Raw genomic sequence first — 24,829 nt, 5'->3', positions numbered from 1 at the left:
AGCACATGACCGAGCCATCGTAGTCGATGATGCTGGATGTTTTCCCGGATTGAGGTGCCTGCAGCACAACCAAATACCCGTTTTCTAATCGCCTCGTTGCTGATACGCTGACGCCATCCGAAACCAGCCACGCTTCTGAGGCATCGGTGGTCGAAAACCTGAAGACGCCTCACATCATCTACCCGAAGAGGCCATGTCTCGCACCCATACAACAACACAGCCCTTAGTGTAGCCTGGTACACACGACCCTTAAGATCCAGTGTATATACAATATCAAAGACGGTGACAGTGGTTAGCCATATTTCGCGTACTTACAGTCACAATCTGTCAAAACAGTGCTGTTTTCAAACATCGCTGAACGGTAGTCAGCTCTTGTCCTGATAGAAACGTGTGAAAGCAGAAATTCTAGGCACCAGAGGCACGAACCGCCTTCAAGGATGGGTTCCTCGTGATTCTGCCCTGGTTTGGCTTAAGATGTTGTGAATTGTAGCTGGTCATCAATATCGAAGGCATGTTGTAAGTTTCTAACTCTAAGTCCACTGTGTATGTTGAAGTGGCACTATATCCGCTTTATCGTTATGATTGTCTAGAGGGCTGTTCATAATGCCGGAATTGGTCCTCGTGCCTACTTGCAAGTACAAAGCGTTTTACCAGGGGCATTCTTTGTATGTTGGCCATCGAAATGCTATCGGCCTGCCTAATCTCAAGCCTTTAAAGAGCAAAACGTATTTGCTCTGCTGATACACTGGACTCCGAACTGCAGCATATTGCTAACGTGCTACGAGCCAATGGCTACCCGGAGAGGTTTATAACAAAGACTATTTCCAACCGCCCTATCCAACCATCTTTCACGGCCGTTGGAAAGAAGTCAATATACTCGAGTTTACCGCATAAAGACGATCCGTTTGCGGACATAGTCAATCGCCGCTTGTTGCAACCCTTACAACGCACGTTTCCGGCTGCAACTCTACAGTCTTGGTTTACAACAAACCCTATGCTCAACTTAAACCTCAAAGACAAGATGCCAGTCCTCACCCAGAATATGGTTGTATATTCTTTTTCCTGCTGTTGTTCAGCGGAATATGTTGGTTGCACGACATGGCAACTTTCTAAGAGAATACGCGAGCACCTCTCTTACCAGAATACCACTACCTCAACATTTCAGCCAGGAGCTCAATCGCATCCCACCTAATTGACACCTGGCACGCAGTCATGCAAAATGAGTCATTTCAAATCATTTACCGGGTGCCAAATAGACTGGCAGTATCTATTCAACGACGTCGCTTGACAACGGCCGAGGCAGTCGCTATACGCCTGCGAAACCCGGTACTGTGCTGTCAGAAACGTTTCGTACGAACGCCTTGGTCGTGTGACACGATTCAACCGGCCAAATCACTCAACAGCCCTCTGCACTTACTCACAACATCCAACTAGATGCGACATGGGGGAGGGGGTAGCGCAAACAATCAATCATTTTGTCTCCACGTTTTGCATTTCCCTAAACAATCTTCGCAGCGTATTTCATTTTTCGCTCTTATTTTAAACATTAGATATGTACTGACCTGATGACGAGATCCCGAAGACATTAATGCTCGTCACTGTGTTATTTTTCAAACCATGGAAATGTTCAAGCAATTTAAATTTTAGTTTTGACCTTGCCAACCTGATGTCTCATCACTGGTCGAGTGCAAACACGAGAAGTCCTCAAATAATAAATAAGGAAAAAACAGAGGGCCGTATTGTGAACTTTCTGATGAAGACCAAATTGAGCGTTCTTTGGGATTTTTAATTAGGTTTTACACCCCCGGAAAATTTAGAAGAAACTATTGCGGTGCAGAAAACTTTCATTTATTAGGAACGGAGAATAGACAAAACGTGAGTTACTCTAAGTTGCTTTAGCCACGGGCCTAGGAAATGGGATTCATGAAAAACTAACTGAAAATTTCTGCGTCAATTGGAAAATTTTGGAAAAAAACGAGAATGCGTCTACTTCGGACAAAGGATGTTTTTTTCAATTCAAAGATCATCTGCTGTTGAAGTAGGTTAGTTTAATCTAAATATGCAAAGTATTTGCCGCTTCTTTTCAAGTTATTTCCGAGTCCAAATTCCTAGGGAAACTGGAGAAAATAAAGAATTTTTCCGAGTTACTAGCTATATTCTGCTCTAGATACGCACCAGGCGGAATGATCTACCACAGTCGGTAGGCGACGCTGTCGGAAGTAAACAATGTTGGAAGTTTCCTCATCCTGGTATCAAAGGTTTGGTACCAGACAAAAGAGTACTTGTGAATTTTCAAAAGAAAAAGCACCCTCTTTGAGAATTTCCTCGACGCTTGTCTTTTATTCAATACCACAGTAAAGATAAGACGGCATATACTGTCAGTGAGGGATTAGTCATGACGGTTTTTGTACCCCTAGGCAAGTCTTAGAGCTGGAGGGGTAGACGGCCATCCCCAAACTAAAAAAGCCTCAATTATTAACCTAAGTGAAATCGTAGATTCTATCGCTATACTACTGTAACTCCAGCTCTAGATACCCTTAATGGTTAAATCATTTTGCTCTGGTATCTTGAGGCGGAAAAAAACTAATTTACACCAACTTTGGTTCTCTCATTGTCATGGCAGATCAAATACTAATTTTTACAAGACTACCACACCAGAGGTTAAGCGATTTGTAACCGAGTTGTCTTCCTAAACAACGTTTATGGTCAAATTTCTGTCTACCCGAATATTTCCGCCATCAACGATCCATTTTCTTGTGTGTTTCTACCAACTAATCAGATCGGTTTATCGAATTTCGAGTCAGTTAGACAAAAATTGGCGGGTGAGATAACCGCGTAAAATGAGCTTTTCTGACAGTTTCTCCTAATTGCATCTAATTTTTTTCCAAAAATTGGTAAGTTTTTCTTCGAATTCCGTCGAGTCTAGCACCGGAGTCGAGAGACGGTGAACGAAACTTGAGTTGATCGTTACTGTAGTGCTGTTGGTTATTGAACTATGAATTTTTCTTTTGAATTTATTGCCACTGGAACAATGGTGAGGAAAAAGTTGGAAAAAGAGGCATTCAAAATTATTCAAATGTGTGCTCTGGTTCACGTGTCACTTTTGGCCGACTTGTGACTAATAAATTTCATTGTATTATAGACGAATAATACAAATTCGATGCAGTGGTTAAGGCGCAGGATCATCGGGGTAATTTATGGTTGGTGGACTAAGTAACGATCGGTTTTTACTGCCAGTTAATCCACACATCACTGTTATGGTAACTGCAGGTTTGCCTCTGATTCATTTCCGTACCGGTGATAATAAATTTTATAGTATGTGGTTAGATGAAGACGGAATTTCTGGGACGGGTAAACTAGTTCGTCCGCCTGCGAATACAGAGGAATGGACGGTGTGACATCGGAAATCGATGATTTATCTGATAAGGCAGCCACAGTACACCGTAAGTCAGTGGCATCAAGCACTTTTCGGGGACAATAATCCAGATACTTTGGCTACATTGGCATGTAGGTCGTTTCTGTAGCATCAGGAGTAAACAGATTTATATGGTAAACAGTTTATGTCTGAGGTGTTCCTGGTCTCGATGAACAGGCTAGGTTTGATTCCATTAATAGTAACCGGACTGCGGCCTGACTGAACAAACTGAACGACTATAGTCCTCACTTAAACATCTCTGCAATCATTCCTTTGGCCACACCCTTGGTTCGAACGGATCGCACTGTGTTCACAGTAAGGAAAACGTTTTGTGTGAGCGGTAGGACCACAGAACTATCTTGTTGTTTCGGTTGCACTCATGAGCAGTTATCAGTGCACAGAGTCCATAGAGTTGAACTCTATTACTCTCAGATTATTGTCAAAGAAAGGCCAACTTACGGCCCCTGAAACACTGGTTACTGATAGCTGCAAGGCAGTGGCGCTGATCAGGAGAGTACTGTTTCTCCAAATGCATGGCAGCCAATTTTCGCGTCACATAATTTTTCTACTCTCTTGGGGAATCACACACGATTATTAGTCAGTACACTGGAACGATTGCTATCAGTTTTGGATTACTGGTGAACAGCTAGGCAGTATGTGTATTGGCCTCAAATACGGTTGACTTAGGACAGTGCAGAACATTTGCCAAGCGATCTGCATAAATTGGAATAGTTATTGGAATAAAGCATACCGGAAAACATTCATCCTACGGCCAACATGAACTCAGCTGCTGTGACCTACAACACATGACCTCCAGGTTGTCACCTGACGGTGACCACGCATTCGAAAAACATTGGGCGGAAAGTAACAGCCGCCCTGAACCTTAGTTCTTCGGCCGAAGACCAAAGTATAATTGGTTTCGTCTTATTCCGTAGATTTCAAGCCCATCATCGTAGAGAGAAAGGAGCGCTTTTGCATTTAATGTCATTTTTCAGTCCATCTGCACTTGATGTGGCATCTACCTTGGCAGAACAGACCGTCAGATCTCTGAAAAATGACTGTGCCAAGATCAGTGATGCGCGCCTGATTATCAGCCCATAGTTCGAAATCCAGCATTATTGATAGTAAGGCAACTGGTGAATTCGGACCATTTCAGTGAACTCAGATAGTCGTTCACTGTCCTGTGAAGCAATCGAATATCCCGCATTCTAGCATTCTTGGCAGAAAATCAATTAACTCAGATTTCTCCCCATAAGTGGGGTGAATCGATGCTGAAAAAAACCTCGTACTGAGTACCAGTTTTTTACTTATTGTGGAAAATCAGCAATGCCCATCTCTTGTATATTCAGAAAATTTTGTACCCGCAAACTCGGGGCATATAGTTTGGACACTTAAACGTTCACTGATGGGCTACGGGCGGCTGAAATGTCGGGTAGTTGTTCCACCTGCTAACCTGGATGTCACTTGTTCGAGGTGACCCGGTGACTCAAGAGATGCGCACTCGTCACTAATCCCAATAAGCAGAAAACGGCTTCTAGCGTCGTCATCATGGATTACCTTCACTTATAGGACGAAATCTTCAGTAAAAATTTTCATTTTTTTTCGCGCCCTCAGTGCTAGCAGACGGTAATGTATTCTAGAGTCTTGTTCCTGCTCGACGTAATCACCTTAGAGAACGGTTTTTTGGGTTGGAAAATATCAGTGAGAAGCGCGTATTCAAACTTTCTTGTTCATGCACCATTTTAAAAAAGAAGGGAACTGCTCAACTGTTGCTTCATATCTAATTGTATGAATTCAAAACAGGGAATTACTTTCCAACCAATGTAAGGATTAAAGCACTATCAATGGAAATAGGGTTGTTGACTTGAGCCGTCTCTGTTTCCTGTTCTGTTGACATTCAGTCTTGAATTTGTTCTTGCAATCTTTGTGTCTGCCATGAATCCACCCCCGAAATGTTGTGTGTACGAGAGAGACCACTAATCCTACTTACCTGTAGACTGATAGTAATCATTTCTGACGTGTTAATTCTATACACGCTGATACGAATTTCTTGTCCGTCAGTGGCGGCTAAAGAGACATGGACCCAGAAATTAACGACCCATGACTTACATCTCCCAAATTTTGCTGCCTCTATCAAACTGAGGCAAACTAGCATCATTCCTGTGGGGAGTTGGCTGCAAGTATGTGGGTCTAAAAGGGAAAACCCAAGCTTTGGCATTCGTTGGACAACTCAGATCAACAGATTTACAGCTTCATGGAGATCTACCTTGATAAAATGGAAATATGCACCTTTGGTTCATTAATTTGCGTGCCTAGACACTTTTTTGATAAGTACGAGATGAAAGCATAGTTTGTGGACTTTAACGTTAAATTATAGAGGCCAGATAAAACCTTTTGTGAAAATTAAATCAATTCAAAACTGGCTTAAAAATATCATACCTGACTATCATCTCAGTATCCCTCCGAACGACTGATCGGAGGTTGCTGAAAAAAATGCCTGTCGGGATCATTGGACCTTACTAAAAGTGATAAACAGTTCCAAGTAGTTCGTCTTGACAAATCCAAGACATGGTTGATCGAGTTGATGATTGTTGAGCACATCTACCGGATAGGATGCATGCCTACGTGTTTATCAAGGTTCTGAACACTACACGAGGAGGCAGTCACACACAGTCCCGCACTCACTCGCTTGTTCGGAATATGGCTGTTGTGTTCCATTCTGTGGGTCTTTTTCCCGGCACTAAGGTCAGCATCCAGATACCGCAAATTGGCGAATCAACAGATATAACAGAGTGAAGAACACTACTCAGATAAACTCAGCCTTGGGATGGACAATACCAGCCAACACTTTATCAGCCTTGGTGTACTTGAATGAGGAAACTGCATCCCAGTTTTTGTTGTTGTCAGCATGTTTATGTTTGTGCTAGTTACTCTGTCACACCAAACCGTATAAAACCAGTTTAACGACAAACGTATTCCATCGCAATGCTAGGTGTGGTTTGCTTTTAACCCCCAATCAGTTTAAACAAAACAAACACACAAACATCTGGGTTTTGGCAGCCGTTAGTTGCGAGCTATGCATCTGTCAAACCTGCGATTCTGTTGGGTAATATCATGTCCCGCACAGACCATTTGAGTCATTTCAATCACGCCATACCTGTAATTTTGCGTTTTGAGTTTCAATGCCTCAACGGGGACAGAAGATATTTGGTGAGATGCCACTGTTTCTTTCAAAATACTTACTCAAAATAAAGTAAATACGCAAGCAATATATATATCAAGTACGTCCAGCTAAAGCTGATTTTGCGTGATTAGAACAATGGTGGCTGAATGTAAAGACTCAGTTCAAACTTGGCCGGGGAACTTTGATCGATTCCGGTCGCGCAATAACATTTGGAGCAAAGACAGCGAGCAGATTTGCCCAATAACGAATGGCGTAGTTCCGCGGGATGCACTCCGACAAACTACCTCTGTCCATCCAGTGGACAACTCCTGAAGTGTTCTATGCAAGCACCAATTCCGCAGAACTTTCCTTTCCTCTTACAGCTTGATCCAAATCGGGCTTCGTATTACATAGTCATCGGTCAAGCCTCAACTTCAAAAATAGATAGACATCTTTCGTTTGCGCCATAGGTGTTTTAGGTACGGTCTCATCGGGGCTTCCGGAGTGTCTAGTGCAGGAACAGTTCCTTCTCTTTTGAATGTTCCGAGCCACAAATCCGCCCTGCCTTATATAACTTGCTACATTGCTATGAAACATGATACTTTCTAGGAACCCATCTTACCTGCCTGTTCTTAAACATTACTAAAAGGCGTGAACAGTTTCATGACCGGTATCCACAAGAGACATGCAGAGCTAAAGTTATCATAACAACTACATCATTAATTATATTAATATCATATTGTTTATTATAGCAATTACGGTTATTGGTTCGTCAGGATAGAAGTCATTCGCAAGTCAATCAAAATTCCATGCATACCAAAGATGTATCCTAGAAAAGCTCAAACGGCCGACCTACATTGACACACTCAGTCAAAATTAAGTCACGTCAGATTGGGTGTCTCCTGAAGGTCACACTAATAAGAATCAAGTGATCATTCGTGGTTGACTACTCCTCAGAGCTATAGGCTGTCTCTAAGGCGAATTAATCATGAGAAAAATGTGCAGAGGGCTCCAAGCTATTTTCAGCCACGGGAAAGTCAGTAAATCACGCCAAATGGTAAAAATCTCTCACTGAGAACCTCATATATTCACTGTAAATGATCCAGTAGTTGCGGTATCTGCCTGAGCTGTTTTGTTTTCTGCTCACAAATCCTCACTTTTCCACTACATTTGGCCACATCCGTTCGACTTGTCACTAAGCAATCATAATTGCACTGAGATACTGACGTGGTCCCAACAGAATGTAGCTGTAAATAACCACTTGTTCACTCTTCTAAACTTTCTTATATGAGTATCTCCGGTGGGACCATTGATTACAGCAGACTGATTCTGGTCGCAGTTTCGCTCTGAAGAGGTCGATGGCTGTGAAAAACGTCATACCAGAATAAACTATACATTTTCGGCACCAGAATGTACCATAGTTGTGTCAACTCTTCCTCAGTGGAAAGCCAAAAACTCAGATGGTCGTAGTGTCTGCGGCTGTTTGTGGGAGTGAACTACGAACTTGTTCACAGCTTACTGTGACTACTCTGGTGTGAATATTTCTCAGGAAGGAGCTACCATTTGGAGGAAGTTATTGTATTCTCTGCAATACTACTTGTTCGTCACACTTTGAAGGGAACCTCATTGGGATTACTATCAAACGTTGGGAGGCAATTCATTCTGAGGCTGTCTTGTTTTCTCTGCGCTGTTATTATACAGCCTCACTGTTTTAGAATAGTGCTAACCAACTGCTCAAAGTTAATCTATTAGTGACATATTTGCTTAGCTGAAAAAACCTCTATACAGTTTACTGTTTAAATAACCGTGGATTACCACATTTACTGGACTTGAGGATATTCTAGGACCCCAATAAATTGTTTACTATTATATGACATATTCGCGAACAAGACGCGAATTTTTCGTCACTCGCTCGCAGTGGACATACTCTTCGCTTGCTTGTGCGCACATCAGGCAGGACAAATCCCCTTCCTTTCTCCTAATAGATTTAGCCTGTAAACAAGTCTGACCACCATCACTAACCTGTCCGTACCACGCTCATGCCCTTGGATCTCAAAAGGTGTAACATGCCCTGCGCACTACTCACAAACAGAGCAGCCCCAGTAACTAACACAGTACGGTCACTCCCTCATCCAGTATTTCCTATTCTGTATGCCTTGGAGCAGAACCAGACTAGAAGCACGTGACCTACCGATAAGCCACGTGCACCTGAATGCGCAATCTACAGTTTCACCTCGTAGTCCATTTGCATGTCTGCATGAAATTTGAAGATGAACAATTTTTGGGCAAATTTATTCGCATTCAGAAAATGTGCTGTAGCACGAATGAACCAGATTACTTGCAAAGTAACTTTGGGGAACCTAACTTAACCGATTTCCGGAAAAACAGCTGGTGCATTGGGTCGAAACGGAATTGATAAATATTGATGAGCTAAGGAATAACCTATCTACAGTAGAAACAATGAAAACAGTACATGCAGTTGGACTGGGGACTTCTGGCGCCAATGCGCTGCTTCTAGTTTGTTCAGATATTTCAATTCAAGGCCTCTTGGGTCATGGCAAGGAACGAGAACAATACTGAGGCATACTGGACACACTGCTACAGCCTCAGAAACATGTGATTTGCCTCGATCAATAAGCCGAAAGCCAATCATGTTGACAGAGCGAGGTCAGCCAATGAGAGGACGCTTACGTGACTGGTTCAACAGAAGGAGCCAAACATGAAGTGAAAGGAAACCCGTCTTTTCATTGATCACCACTCACATGGTAGCTCAAGGCAGATCATGTGTAAGATTCTACATTGTGACAGAAATGCGAAACTAGTTATGTAGTTAGTTAGTTGTTTTGGAAAGCAACTAGGAAATCGATCAAGAATTTGAAATAAATTGCATCCTCTCTTATTTTTATCTGTTACCAGCCAAAGAAGAAAACAAAAGAAGTCGAAGAAGAAAGCATAAGGAAAAACGCTCGGCAAGTGCAAGGTCCAGTGAACCCAGCGGCAGTCATGACTCGAAACACAGAGGTCGTAAGAAACAAATTTCTCCGAATAGGCAGCATTCGTCCGAGGTCAAAAAAACTGTCCCAAATAGGGCTACGATGGACTATGTGGTAAGTTTTCGTGAGATTTCCGAAATCGTTTCCAAGCTCAATTGAAATGAGGAACCGAAATTCAGTTGAAATGCGTTTGAAAGCCGATTATTTGATTGTAACAATAGGATAAGGTTGATGCTAGCGTGAGGAACCGATAATCTCGGCGTTTTTTTAAGCTAGTATCATTCAGTACCTTAGTGGTCAATGTGGATTAGGGAAGAAGCATATTCGTCACTGTTGGAGATTAGTTGTGATATTTACCGGGTTATATCAATATATAATGAAGAGGTCAATGAACTGGTGTCTTAGCTTTTGCTCCAAAAATGGGTGCTTGTAGAATTCTGCAACACCAAGGGGCGCGACAGAAATCTGATAATGTCTACATTCCAACATATCAGCCAAATGGGTTTCCGTTTAAATTTCATATAATTACGTCATTATTGGGTTCCATATTTGTTCACAGGTTTGTGTTGTAGACTGGTTTCACCTTCATACGATTCTAAAGTTTCAAGTCCTCAGATTAATTTTGATCTTATTTCGATCCGCCCATGCCACTTTGTACTTCTTATTTATCAGTTTCGCAACCCTACGCCAAATTCCAATAATCAGTTTGATATCAAAATCACCTGATCTCAAGGCAACTCACAATACATTTGATCAAATCAAATGCTGGAGAAAAGCCACGTGATCTTTTAGTGCTTTATTTCGTCAATGCCTTTGGTTCACGTGGGAACATTGAGGGAGGTTATCAGTCGAAATATTTCCCAGTCTGTTCATGTGAAACGAATGAATCTGAATAGTTTTGGGAGTTACCGTGTTTATGATATCGAACTGATGTTTAAATGTTTTTTGTTCTGTTTTTTCTCAACAATGTTTGACTGCTATCAGTCGAAAAGTTATTGATTTTAGATTGAGAATAAGGCCCTAGCGTTTCTGCCAACAGAAGGGCAGAGATTTTGAATGGATATAACAGAATGAGCTCATAAAAACCGCTAGTCTGGTGTTCCAGACTGTGTTGCAGTGGGTGATGTAGAGTCAGAGCGATTCAACCACCCAGCCACCCAAGCGGTTACCCAACATGAGAGCTTTTTGGCTTTGTTAGAAATGACAGTTGATACAAATGTCTGTCAACCAACCGAAATTACTCGACAATGACCGTAAGAATGTGGAAGAAACTTATTTTTCGTGATGCCTGGTCATAGTATGAAAAAATGACAATTCCAAAATCATATTGTAGTGTCACTGTGAGCAGTATGTTGAAAAAGTTGGTGTAAGCCAATGGTTAATTTACGTTTTAGATAGATGGAACAGTATTCGAGAGGTTCCTGGAAAGACACAGTAGATGATATCATAGAGAAATTTTAGGAATAATAACAGCGCCTCCCGACTAGTTTTAGCTACACTTTGGTTTTCTTCAGTATCGGATGTATTTCCAGTTGTGGGTGACTAAATTTTGAATTAAAAACTACTGAGTTTTGAGAAGTCTGATCATGAAGCGCAGTGCGACCTGATGATATCTGTTTATCATATCGCTATTTGAATAAAAAACAAAAATTAACTGAACCACAATCGGGACCTGTGCCAGATACCCGAATGAACCACCATAGAAGCATTGATTTGACCTGATGACCTCTTGGTACTTGGGTGTTTTCCTGTCAAACCAATCCTTCTACTGCTGTTCTTGAGAATACAGGGCAGTTAGCCAGGCAGGCTATGGAATTTCGCTTCGTGTTTAACGTCCGCTGAGACAGTCCTGTCAGTAAAGTTTGGCAGTTGTAATTCGAACCATGTAGTTTTGAATGGTCTTTGAGAACCCTCTGAGGGCCATAGCAGCAATGTCTTCCAGATTAACCACGTTCTTATTTTTTTGATTTCGTAGATATATTGTCCCAACCACTGCGCTAAATTTTTGCGTGAATCTCTTGACTTAGCATTTTTGGGTTGGTTGTGGGTTGAGCTGTTGGTTTTCATGCACGGATTCAGGTCTTGTAGCCTATTCCACCATGATGTACCGGTTAGTCATTACGTTGCCGGAAGTATTCATAATTTGTTTACACTCTTCAGTGTCTCAAAGCCTATGGCTCCCTCCCATCTTGAGAAACAACACAGAGCGCTTCCTGCGAATTCGGATACAATCCCTTTCGCTCGATCAGTCTCAAAACCATCCAGCTGATGTTTAAGGCATTTTTTATCGGCCAGTAGTTGACCTCTCCTCAGCTTTGTCTTTGATTAACTATCTGCATTCTTCAGCTTGGTTCCGCTGAAAGCAACACATGACAAGTAAATTTTGTACCGTTGGTTATCTACTTGAGTCTCGGTGTGGGTTTCTGTGACAGCAATGGCTGACATGCTTTGGGTGCCCGAGTGACTCCACTAGGGGACCGAGTGCTTTAGTTTTTGATTTGTCCAAAGACAGACCAGACAAAACATAGGCCATACCATATTAACGAAGGGTTGCAGTAAGCCTCCAGGTTCCAATATGTCGCACAATTGAATTCCTTGCTGCAGAGTCTATTTTTAGCATCTTAGTGTCACTACTGCTCTAGTGAGCGCCTGATGCATCAGGAAGAACGACTTAATTGTTTACAACAACAAAGTTCCGCAAAGCTCAACCATCTAATACAACAAAAATTTCCTTCTTCCAAAGTGATTTCTAATGTTTCACCGTCGAATTTCAATCCAGAATGCAGCTTTCAGTGTTTTCAAGGTATTTCTTGATCATGTGACTTTTTGCATTCAACCATGGCACATTCCTGTGTGACTATTCATGGAAACCCAGAAGACATTTGTGAGAGATCACTAAGAAAAAGGACGACTAGAATATTGTGGTGCACTGTCGTCCCTATTGAGGTGGCTTTGAGAGGCGAAGTTAAAATTTTTTCAGTGTCTGTGTGACGTAGTCGATGTTGGCTACCAACACACCCAATCAAACTCCCAGCTGCATCCAGGACCAGCTGGTTGGAACATCAGCTCATTCAGGCAGCCATGCTACCGACTGCAACGGATCGATGAACTACACGGAAGTTCGCGAATATACACTCATTTGCAAACTAATTTGGTTTTTTCGAGAGACTCACCTGGAACTCAGCTGAATCTCTCATTTGTGATGTTTTCAGACAACTGGATGTGCTGCACCAGGCCACCTCATGTTTCATTCACTACGATATTCGAGATATGGTGATACATGTATATCTATGTAATGTACTACTCATAGGGTTGCTGAAACTCCATCGACAACTCACGACCGGTTTTGCCCTTCTTGGGGCTCATCAGGTAGGCACAGTCCCCGGGTTTCCATCAACCTTATGTTCTACTTGGAACCAAATTGCACGAAATTAGCGAATATACACTCACTTGCAACCTAATTTGGTCTTTCGAGAGACTCACCTGGAACCCAGCTGAATCTCTCGTTTATGATGTTCTCAGGCAACTGAATGTGCTGCACCAGGCCGCCTCATGTTTCAGTCGGCACCATACCGATATATTTTGGCATGATACCCTTGTTTTCGAGTGAAGAGAAATTTAGCACACCGAACAGTCGCGGCAAATTTTCAGCAACCTTATGAGTAGCACATTACAAAGATATACACAGAGGTTCATTAACCGAATTTCGGAATTTTTTATATTTTGTTCGCTCAACTTTTCGGTGCTTTGTTGTAGGAGTAAGTGTTGGATACTAAACTCTATCTACCCTGGATCGATTGCTCAGTAACGTTGAAAATCCAGGCAATTTAAAATACTCATGCACTACTAAGCTTGTTGACTTTCTGTCACCGCCGTTACTCGTTCTTTTTTTCTACAAAACACAGTGGTACAGAGACCTAAAAGAGTTGATGCATTGAATGAGAGCACGCGAACCGTGGGAAACAACAGCCTTGGTTGCGAACATTTGAGGAAAACCAGAGCTTTCCTGAAAATAATTTAGCGTTTCATTCGTAGTCTATGCTTTCCCGAATGAGGACACTTGAGAATAGCATATTATGCGCCAGTCACTCTACACACTCGACAAGCTTCTCTTTGGTTACATTTTTACTCTGATGTCTTAGATGACATGCTTTTTTGTGTATTAGTTGAGCTATTCGACTGAGATAATGGTCTGGCTGGTTATGCTCGTGCCCATTAACGTTCAGGACGAATTAAGTAGTTTGCCACTCTAAATATATCGTATTTATTTCTCGAATCGGAAAGGTCATGGCAGCTTTTTCAACCTCCGGCATCTATAGCACTGACATGACGTCAGTTTATCTGTGAAATAAAGAGATTGCAGTGCGTTGTTGCTTTGTGAATCAGAGACGTGGCCCCTACACGCAAAAGACATACGGAAGTTGCCGGTGTTCAACCATCGGTGTCTCCAAACCATTGACCAGGTCTAGTGGGAACATCGTATTGGTGATGCTGAGATACACCAGATGGTCCCGGTGGGAACATCGTATTGGTGATGCTGAGACACACCAGATGGTCTGAGGAAGAAGGAACTCCCCTGTGACAGATGAATTACTCACGCTTCATAGGCTGCGCTGGTTGGCACGTGTACTCCTCATGCCATTATACTGTCTGCCTCACAGATCTCGTTTCCTCCAGCCCTGTGCGACCGAGACAGTGTACGACCTGGCAAGGAAGTACAAAAACACTAACCAGTAAGTTTAGTCGGGTGCGCAACTGCCGCCTCCCCGGATGGGGACTCAAGATTCAAATCGCCAGTGTTTAACAAAATTGGTAGAAAGGGTCTGATTGCGCAGTCAGTGGCACTCGTTCAATAAAGCCGTCGCCTTCAATGTGTAGCCACCTAATTTCCGAACAAACTGAAACAAAGAACCGAAACACCGGAAACATACTAACGATCAGAGAAGTGTGCTACTTGGTATACTGTTCAACATATATTTAAAGTGTTTCAGCTCCTTAATGGAAGTAATCGTAAGTGTGCTGCTCGCAAACACCGAGGAGATTTGCTGGGTTTTCAGCAACCTTGTGAGGAGTTTCCTTCATGAAAACTGAACATGCCTTCGCCTCCAAGGCTTGCTTGTAGGTTCCACGTTCCCGTTTTCCGGTGACCGGAACCGTAGGAGCTTGAACCAATATACCTGTGGTACACGGTTTCTTGATTGATCGGTTGATATCGTATTTAAAAGCCGCTTAGTCTTGCAGTGATGCTGGTTATTTCAACAAATCCTATGCGACAATCCACTAGACTAAATAAAGCAAATTACCGTTCCTTCCAGGAACCGAAACACCGGAAACATGCCAAAATTTTTTGAATGATATATATATATCTGTGGTCAGATTTGGCTCTTCTCAAGAATGACAGAACAAAAAGACAGAAGACAAAATTAGAGAATTTTGGCACAAATCATCCCCGCTAAATTCCTCAATCTTTCGGTTAGTGGTGAAGGACAGTGCCATCCAATCACAAGTGACTGATCATCAGGACTTAAACAAAACTTAACAGCTTCGTTCTTAAGTCAAACTGGTCACCTCAAGTGACCCTGTTTTACAAGTGACTGATCATCAGGACTTAAACAAAACTTAACAGCTTCGTTTTTCAGTCAAACTGGTCACCTCAAGTGACCCAGTGTTGTCGGCATCTTCAGTGACAACTACTCAGATAGGACCCGTGCATACTGAGGTTTATGCTTTTGTTTTGAGAAAATCTCCGGTATGCAAAGAAGATCAAAGATGAGAGACCAAGCCGAAGAGACCCAAACAAAAAGTAAATAGGTTTGCGAAAAAAGTAAGAAGCGTGATTTCGGACGGTCGACTCAGCTTTGAAATTTTTACTATCAAAAAGTTGAATTATGATAATAATTGCTTGCTTACAAAGCAAGTCTCTTACCTGATCACGCCTTGGTCGATAGGATGGCACCATCGAGTACCACAAGGCCTTTAGTGTATTCTACTTACAAACGTGGTCATGGTTGCTGATTTTTCCCGGCAACAGTAAATACCACAAATTTATCTGAATAACTTTACTCACAATCCCTTGCGCGCACGGTCTGAATTGGTCGCAAGTGAACTGGTCGCACCGTATTACACTAAAACCCTGCCATCTTCGAAACGAAAAGAATCCCTGACGAATTTGTCCCTTTCTAGACGAAACAGTCATAACTGCGGTCTCTGCAAGTCCTACGTGGGTTATTCAAGTCACGTGTCTTTGTTACTTCATCGGCATACCACAATAAGCCAAAAGTGCATCATTGAAGGAATACTTGTTTCTGTATCTGACATTCGAATTAGCACATCGAATATTAGTTCCACCCAAAAGTTATCGAACAGTCGCCAAGTGTTTCAACTGTGCCTGCACTATTATTGTTTGAACCGACGTCATCCAAATCTGACTACCAGGAAAAAATAGTTTAAGTCAGTTCCACCCTTATACCCTGACACTTAACTAATTCGAAACAGTTGTTTACAACTGGATCCCCAGAGAAAGCTACCGCTTGCCGACTGGTAGCATTCAAAATGCTAAGATCCGACCTTTGGATGTCGAAGGTTTACCGCATAACCTAATTACTCCCCAATACCGGAATTCGGTTGTCGGTTTATGGATTGAAACACTCCAGGTTAAACATCACTCGTGTTTCCAACTCGTTTCCATCGTCGTCTCCAAAAGATGGAACCAGAAAAGTTTACTTGTGTCTGGTATCATATCGTAAGACATGCAGTCAGATATCTAATGAGCACGTGATCACGATACTTTCTACTGAAAAACCTTAATTCAGTAGAGTGCCATGAAATTTGAACTTCTTCATGAGTGTATCAGTCCTGACGTGAATCGGGATCAAAATAATGGTGATCTATGCTACGAGCGTTCACTGTTTTCCGATAGGGATACTAAACACGTGTGAACGCATTACCACAATTGATATTAAAATGGTTGTCTGGATGAATCTGTTCTAACGTTCCAGTAACCGCTCATGAGTTTGGCAGTGAGCGTTTTCAACCACTGGGTGTAATTTTCAAACACCGTCATATCATTGGTGGTTCGGCTGTCATTCAATATCGTACGAAAACTGTTCCAGTTAGCTGAGCAACTGATATGTATACGGAAACAGTGTAAGCAAACTACAGACGTGTGAAGCTACTCATAGGGTTGCTGAAAACTGTTAGTTCATGTATGAGCAATCCCCGAGTTTTCATCAACCTTATGTTCTATTTGAACTCAGATTGCACGAGACTCGACAAATACACTCATTTGCCAACCAATTAGGCACTGAATTTTTAGCGTAACCTCTCCTTTTTGATGTTTCCATTCAGTTTCTCAATTGGAATCTGTATTGGTCCATCATATGACAACTCAAAACAAGAGACAGTTTCTCTGCGAAGACTGAAGATAGCTGAAGACTGCCCCAAATCAGATATTCCGCTGGAATTCACCTGACCATTCTTTCAGCACCAACTGTGATGAAAAAAGACCTTACTTCGTAAAATGGACATTATGGCTAACTGGTCTAATTAGCAGTCAACCCTCAAGGCCCCAAGGAACCTAGCGATAAGAGTTGATGCAGAAAGTCCAAATAAAATGAGATATGTGCCATCTCACTCTTGAAGTTGCTTCATATAGGAGACTCCAATGCAACATCTTTCATTTTGCGTTGAAAATCTTCAAGCCTATTTTTAGTACGTGGGTAGAAGGACTTGGCAAGCTTTCTGTGTATCTGATCTTGCCTTGTCAAGTTACTTATAGAATGAAACAATAAGGTTGACTCAGCATATATTGGGCTTCCCTTAACGTAGTCTACGTTCCTTAAATGAAAATTGTAGTTATGTATTCAACGATGACCAGTAAGAGTCCTGGACACCTTCCCGAACATCCAACCCACCTGCTAGTGCTCAGCAGTTGCATTTTTTGACTTTGTAGATTGCTAGAAAAACTTTAAACTCAGATTTGTAAACTGAATGCAACTAAGAGTTTAGGATGATGGTTATGGAAGCGCAAATCAAACTGGGAGTACAAAAGCGAGCAATGTTCATTTGCTGCTGCAAAGCAACCATCTCTTTGAAGTGGTTCGCGGATGCCGTTTAACAAGCTGTCAGGCCGTAAGGACGTACTCCCACAACTCACAGTTCCATCTCTAGTTAACGTATACTAGGCGATTTATAATCTATGATCCCTTTTTTGATAGGTATCAGTCGATGATACTTTATCCAGTGTGGCAGCCCGGTTTGACATGACCCCTTCAGAACTATGTCAACTCAACCGATTGGTCTGTCGAAGTCTGTTTGCTGGACAGACCATCAAGGTCCCAAAGGCCATATCGGATTTGACCGCACAAGAGCCAGATGTAAGCGGGGAAACCGGACTGACTGATCCACAAAATATCGGTGAGCTTATTTAACGCCTTAGATAGTGGTTCTCATCTTTTTCAGTTTTGAGTTAATTCAGTCCAGAACAATATGCCCCCAAAAAGTACACAGAAAGAAGGAACGAATTAGGCCTATGGTTTCTCTCCGCGGAGAGTTGTATGATTTCAGGGCAAGGTGAAAGTCTATCACACGGATTTATCTAACTTTCGCTACATTGGTTTTGCTAAACGTTTCCCTTTACAACAAATTCAACCTCTTAGATACGTCGGTAAGAGTTTCACACTGTAACTCGGTAGATCTTTGCATGTGCTAATCTGTACTCTGCCGCAGTTTGAAGACTGTTGTACAAACTGATTAAACAGGGTCCTTACAGATTCGAAGACTAGTATTCAGCTACCAGGTTCCCTAAATTTGTCTCAAAGAACCAGATAAGCTTGTCCCCTCTGGCACGGTCATACATGTTGTAAAGCTCGTAGAAATAAGAAAAAACTTATTGCTAGTTTTAGATTTTGTCCTTACTGAGAATGGTCTTCATTCAGGGGGTGGAAATCCAATCTTTATTCAGTTGCAATCGCAACCTCAGTCCAACGTACACATTGTGGATTCATTTTGTTTTCACATTTGGTGAGTGTTAACATGGTGATTCTGCTGCTTTCAACGTCGAACACCTTCAGATGGTGGTTCAAAGCCTAAGAAAGCATTTATAAACCGAGTGTTAGCTTTTGTCACTACGCTTTCTGGACTGTAAAAGGACGTAATTTCTAGTGTTTATTCAAAAATAATCACAAAAGTTGAATGGGAGATCCTTTCTCAGACTGTCTTCTGGGTGGAGTTTTTTCGCGCTGGATGCCATCGCATCGGGAAGATGTTGACGGCAGAAAATGCGCCTTGAGTAGACTTATGAAAGTTTACTTGAACAAGTTCGGGATTAATGATAACGGTGAGAGAATACAAACTTCTGTCGTCCAGCACTTTTCTTTCGCGTGATGTATGTCATATCCTCAGAGGGGCCTTCAACACATTCACATGGTGCTTCTTGCTGGAATGCCCTTTCCGAGTGAACGAAATCTTGTTCTCTGAAGAGTTAAAGAAAAGTCCTATGCAAAAAGGCGATGAGAGTCGTTTCAGCGCTACACAGACACGAGGCTGCTTCAAGGGATAAAAAGACTACTCAAAAGTCGGTGACGTTTGCCGAGAAGTGTCATGGTCCAGAGGATGTTGATGGAAACAGAGCTACTGTAGATAAAGCGTGAAGTATTCATGTATATTCTCTTTTGGTGATCTGAACAGCCAGTGTAATCAGCCAGTATGATCAGTGCCACTAACTTTCTCAACGAATTTGATGCACATCGACATGGTCACTCTGGCAATATGTCTTGTAGAAACCAGGATCTTTTGTCCCGTATGTTCTCGTGTCAGGAGAGCTTTTTGTATTTGGTTGACACCACAGCCCCACAAAAGCCTGACTCCCAAGTAGTCCCGTGTTTCAGCAGCCGTCCAGTCAGATAAACCTGCACTAGCCACTCAGCTCGATTAAAAATCTTCCCACCCCCTTTGAGTGTAGGTAATATACTCTTCAATGACTCTCTAGTTACCTTCGAAGACGATAATAATAGGTTGCTACTGGCAAACTGAATCTCCTGCTTTTCCAATCAATACTGATCTTCAGCATCTCGTCCCTTTTTCAGTTAACCTAGTTCTCTCCGCATGCTTGTTTATCTACTGACAGAATCGTGGTTTGATGAAGTGTCGCTCATCCACAAATAACCACCTTGCTCACAGTAGAACTCACTTATTCTCTTGTAACTTTTTTTCAGATAATCGATCATATGAAGACGAAGGAAACTGCCCACCCAAGATTGATGATGTTCTGACAGACTCGCATGGGAAGGAAGATACGGAAATCTTCCGCCCCTACCTGTCTGAATCCCCGGAGAGTGAGAGCTATTCGTCGTCACTAGACGATGAAGTGAGTTATAATCCATTCGTCGTCACTAGACGATGAAGTGAGTTGTAGTCGTTTTCCATGCAGAATATCTTTTTATGTAGCTTCACGACATTGAATTTTACTAATTCAACACAACACGCAACCGCGTCGGATTGGGTCTCACAATTGTCGCGCATTTCGGAGAAAGTCCGTGGCGTGACAAAATTTGAGAGGGCAGACTACCGTCAGAAGCAAACACTCTAATACAGCAGTCATTTTGTTCACTATCTATAGTGTCTTGGTGGAACAGACTACAAGAAATATATGTAAACTTGTGATTTGATAATTTGGAAATTCGTTGCAAACTGGAAAGAAGTCACTGTTGTAGACCACAGTCCCTTAGTGCCTTCTTATTACTGTGAACCCCGGTCTGGATAGCCGCTTGATCGCATGTACCCCAGTCCGGATAGCCGCTTGATCGCATGTTGCGCTTGGTCAAACCAGAAAAGTCAATGAACGTGCGAACCAGCTGCTATATTAATCAATGTCTCGTACAATCGGGTCAAAAAAGCGATGCTTAGATTACCACTCATCTGTCAAGGGCGAGTGAAGAACAACCAATGAAATCTGTCTCTCAACGAAAAACGATTATTCCATTGGCCGTTACGTAGTTCCGTTACGTTCGGAGCTGGTTCTCCTAATAGATTCACATGGTGTGGTCAAGGTTATCACAACAACGGCCTGTTGCTCTCAACACAAGCTTTATTCTTTGTACTTGAGCAGAAGTGCAATCCACACAAGACCCTTCTCATCACTAGGCTCCAAAATTTTTGTCTGGTGCTTCAGTTCAGTCTATCAATATTATACTTTCTCCAACTAATTTATCCACCGCTAAATGGGAAAGGCCATTATCAAAGTTTGTAGAGTTTTCGATCTGAGTAGGTTTATCCGTCAGCCAGACTGTTCAGGGTCGCAACACAGATCCCAGTGAGCGCTTTCGATTTTATCAAATTAAATGCGCTAGAAGCAACTTGAAGTTAAAGGTAGAACGAGGCACAGCTAGTGACGATTTGGTATTCTTCGTTCGGATGCTGGAAAGTTGAAAATTTTCCTTTACTTCAAACACTATGACGTTCGAAACTTCCCAGCCTAATTCGCCAACCGAATTGCAAACTGTAATACACATGGGTTGTAACCATTTCGTCACCTAATTTAACCCCCATCAAACGATCAGTCTGGTCTCAATAGAGCGACTAAAGTTTTCAGAACATTTCTTGTGACAGACTGTCTGAAACATCGGGTTTATTTGAACAATGCAGTTAGGAGGTCGAATTAGATGGGTGAAATTGAAAACAAATAATTGTTCAGCTGAAGCACCCAACCTAGCTGCTATGGCACCCGAAAGAAGCGCGAGAACTGAGATATTGTAAGTTTCCTCATGTCTAGACAGGAGCATTGCCCATGGGGCAGTTTTTGTGGAGCTCTCAGTGCACTCTCAAGGCCCAGAAGAACAAATTATACTGCAGTGATCTAGTACTTGATTTGTAGAACGAACGTTTTCAGAAGAATCCATCGACCTGGAGAACCCCAAAACCCTTGAATTCAACCAATAACTCAAGCGAAGGGTGGTTATATGTATGCCGTTGCTTTCAAACTTGACAGGGTCTGAAGGTGCGGTGCACAAGACCCCTATTGGGCCAGAAAAATGTTTTCTAATATCCGGCAGTGTCTTAACATCCTCTCCTAATATGGCACACACTGAGTGATGTATTGAGTCTGGATACTTCTTCTGTGATGGTCACATACAGTACGAACACAATTCCGGAAATGAGTACTCATCTCACATTATTTTAGTTGGTTGAAGTTGTCTTTATCACCTAGCCAACTAAGCAATGACTGAAAGCTTCCCCTTCATCGATGGACGGTTCTTTTCTGTCTTGTCTGAGTTGGCTAGCAGCCTGTGTCCACTAGCTACCCAGTCCACGTCGCAGGAACGCCATAAAGTCATTTTCTGATTAGTCATACTCTGATGCAGATCATTCATCCCGGAGGATGCATAGTTGACGATTTCTGTCTACTTATGGTGTTGATCGGATTAAGTTGTCTGAACTAACTGCCTTGCAACTGTGAGGCTCCATCCCAGTGACATCTAGAGATGCTTAGCATTCAGGCATAAAGATGCATGCAGATCAAGAACTGAACAGCAGAATTTTGGTGTTCCCACTGCTGGCCTTTTCACACCCGTGGCACTGAGCGTAGCTGTGTGTAGATTCGCATTCGATCGAAGGTACGTTGACACAAGTCAGTATGAGTTCACATTAATCAGACCTTTTCCAGTCTGTGGGCTTATAGTTTGTCTTTGTTGTTGACTGACGCCCAATCGAGCTATATACTAACAAGTCTGATCGATATTTCGTCATCTCCCTTGCCAAACTTCAGCTCTTTGTATAGAAACTAAGCCCATATCCTGGAAATCTGGAAGTTTACCGTATGTTGCTTGGTAACACACTGTGTTTAGTCCATAGCATGTGACTGAGTTCTAATCAAGTCGGGTCATCATAGGCTCCGTTTCTGAAAGTCGTTAACATTCCCACTGCTGGCCTTTTCACACCCGTGGCACTGAGCGTAGCTGTGTGTAGATTCGCATTCGATCGAAGGTACGTTGACACAAGTCAGTATGAGTTCACATTAATCAGACCTTTTCCAGTCTGTGGGCTTATAGTTTGTCTTTGTTGTTGACTGACGCCCAATCGAGCTATATACTAACAAGTCTGATCGATATTTCGTCATCTCCCTTGCCAAACTTCAGCTCTTTGTATAGAAACTAAGCCCATATCCTGGAAATCTGGAAGTTTACCGTATGTTGCTTGGTAACACACTGTGTTTAGTCCATAGCATGTGACTGAGTTCTAATCAAGTCGGGTCATCATAGGCTCCGTTTCTGAAAAAAAGTCGTTAACAAGCTAGTCTGGACAGTGGGGTTTTGGCGACACAATCAGAGATGTCAAGCACCATAGCAACGGATTTTAGTCACAGTATTGAACATCTGTGCACTTGTGAGTTTTTCCCATCCAATCTTTCAAGTTTTCAACTCTGACGTTATAGCTTTAGACCTCATACTGTTTAAATTGCAATTCGCGATCCGCGAGTTGGTGCCTCCCAGTGTTCACCCGAAGAGTTGGGTGTTACGCATTCTATTAAAATTTGATTTTTACGCCACAAATTGCGCAGCGCATATAAACGATAATTTGCTAACACGGGCATAGCAAACAGTTTAAAACGGATTAATGAAACAAACTGTGTACTTCAAGGTGAAGAACCATGGATAAACGCTTTGTTTGTGCCACTGACCGGTTGCCCTCATTCTGGCCTTCCACTGAATGACCTGGTTTCAATGATCACGAATAAAAATCCAACTTTTAAAGTTCCTTCCGTTCAACGGCACTTCTCTAACCGACTGGTTCCCATTTGTCTGTAACATTTTTAAGGTATATGAAATTTGGGGGAAAGCCGAAGCACACGTGACACGTGACCCCAAAGTCAATTCAGTTAAAAACAACAGTGTTTTTGCTTTCGACCATATTGTATCGATCGGTTCGAAGTGACATCCGACGACATTGATCAATCGACCGTTGTGCGCAGTGTTACCACTGTCAGTTTACAACAAAACTAGCAAAGCAGATCGATTCATACTGCGGCCTGTACTCCGTTGATGTTACAGTATGACTGAAGGACGAGACAGTAACTTATTTGATGTAGTGTGAGTAGTAAGGTGCAGATAGGAATGTGAAATTTCCATAAAAACAACCTAAGCTATCAGTAATCAGACAGTGCCCAATATTACCAGAATATGTTGGAGTGGTCCCTTAGGATGACGCAACGGCAAAATAAGCACTCATTCCTAGTAGCTATTGGGTTCCACCAGTTCTCAGCCGTCAGCACACGAGGTGTGAAAATTCCGGAAGATGAAAATCTTCTGTTTATTAATAATAGAACTTTTTTGTTAGAGGAGAGGCCGCTACATGAGGATTCCAGTGTGGAGTTGATCGAATTTCATGTTCTCTTCTCCAGATGAGACCACATTCGTAGTCGCTTGTTCAATCATCCGACGTTACGTGTCTGAAAAATTGTAAGGTTCTCAGGGCAGTTAACATCACACACCGTCACATCCATTGTCCCTGTGACTGTCCGAGTAAGACGTAACTCTCTGAAGCCGCACGATTGATCACCTCGTTGATACCGGATGCGGAGGTTTGATTACACAAGTGTTACAACTGTCTGACAAGCGGAATCAGTTTGCAACGTTTCTGGCAGTAGATAAGGAAAAGATTATGGAATGAACCAGTATTGCGGTAGGTGAACGAGTATGATGCGATTCACGTCCAACTTTCGACGAAATCGAAAGTAACACCGCGATTAAAACAAATCAGGCAGTCATACCGTGCCTGAAGGAGCATGTGAAAGCATACATCCTGGACTGGCCTATTAATCACAATACCTGGGAGTATAAGCGGAAGTGAATCGTTTCGGCCTTGATATAAACCGGTACGGATTGGTCGACTGCAGTAAAGCGCGATAGGAACAACATCCCGCATAAAGTACAATACTCTGAGTTCAATGAACTAACCATTTCACCAGTGTTCCTGTTCTGGCGTAATTATTCCGGCGAGTCCACATCAAAGGGAAGCACTGGACTCGAGTTTCACTCTTATTAGAGCTCATCAGCAGTGCATAGCCAATGGCCGTGCCGGGATTTGAACCCCGGACATTTGACATGCGAGGCGAGCGTGCAACCACTAATCCATTAACGCACGTTGAGCGCATCTGAATTATCACGTCTGAATAGGCGAACGTGTTCACACTTGAGCGATGTGATTGGTGTGCCCGACTCATCGAACAACGACCCAGTAACTGTCCTGGTTGTGACGATCGAT

At 42.5% G+C, this 24,829-nt stretch overlaps 1 protein-coding gene across 1 annotated transcript in view; it reads left to right on the top strand.

Annotated features, from left to right (window-relative positions):
* The window catches only part of T265_13409 (hypothetical protein), a gene marked incomplete at both ends in the record, with an annotated part of 76,721 nt that overhangs the window by 12,794 nt on the left and 39,098 nt on the right, over positions 1 to 24,829 (top strand). The window contains 3 exons of the mRNA XM_009168763.1: positions 9,495 to 9,685; positions 17,788 to 17,986; positions 19,786 to 19,937. Of these exons, the coding sequence (XP_009167027.1) occupies positions 9,495 to 9,685; positions 17,788 to 17,986; positions 19,786 to 19,937 (542 nt within the window). The remainder of the gene's footprint in view (positions 1 to 9,494; positions 9,686 to 17,787; positions 17,987 to 19,785; positions 19,938 to 24,829) is intronic.

The sequence above is a fragment of the Opisthorchis viverrini genome (assembly GCF_000715545.1).
Source record: "Opisthorchis viverrini unplaced genomic scaffold opera_v5_64, whole genome shotgun sequence".
Lineage (NCBI taxonomy): Eukaryota > Metazoa > Platyhelminthes > Trematoda > Opisthorchiida > Opisthorchiidae > Opisthorchis > Opisthorchis viverrini.
The sequence above is the reverse complement of the archived record's forward strand: the minus strand, read 5'-3'. Positions and strand labels throughout refer to the sequence as shown.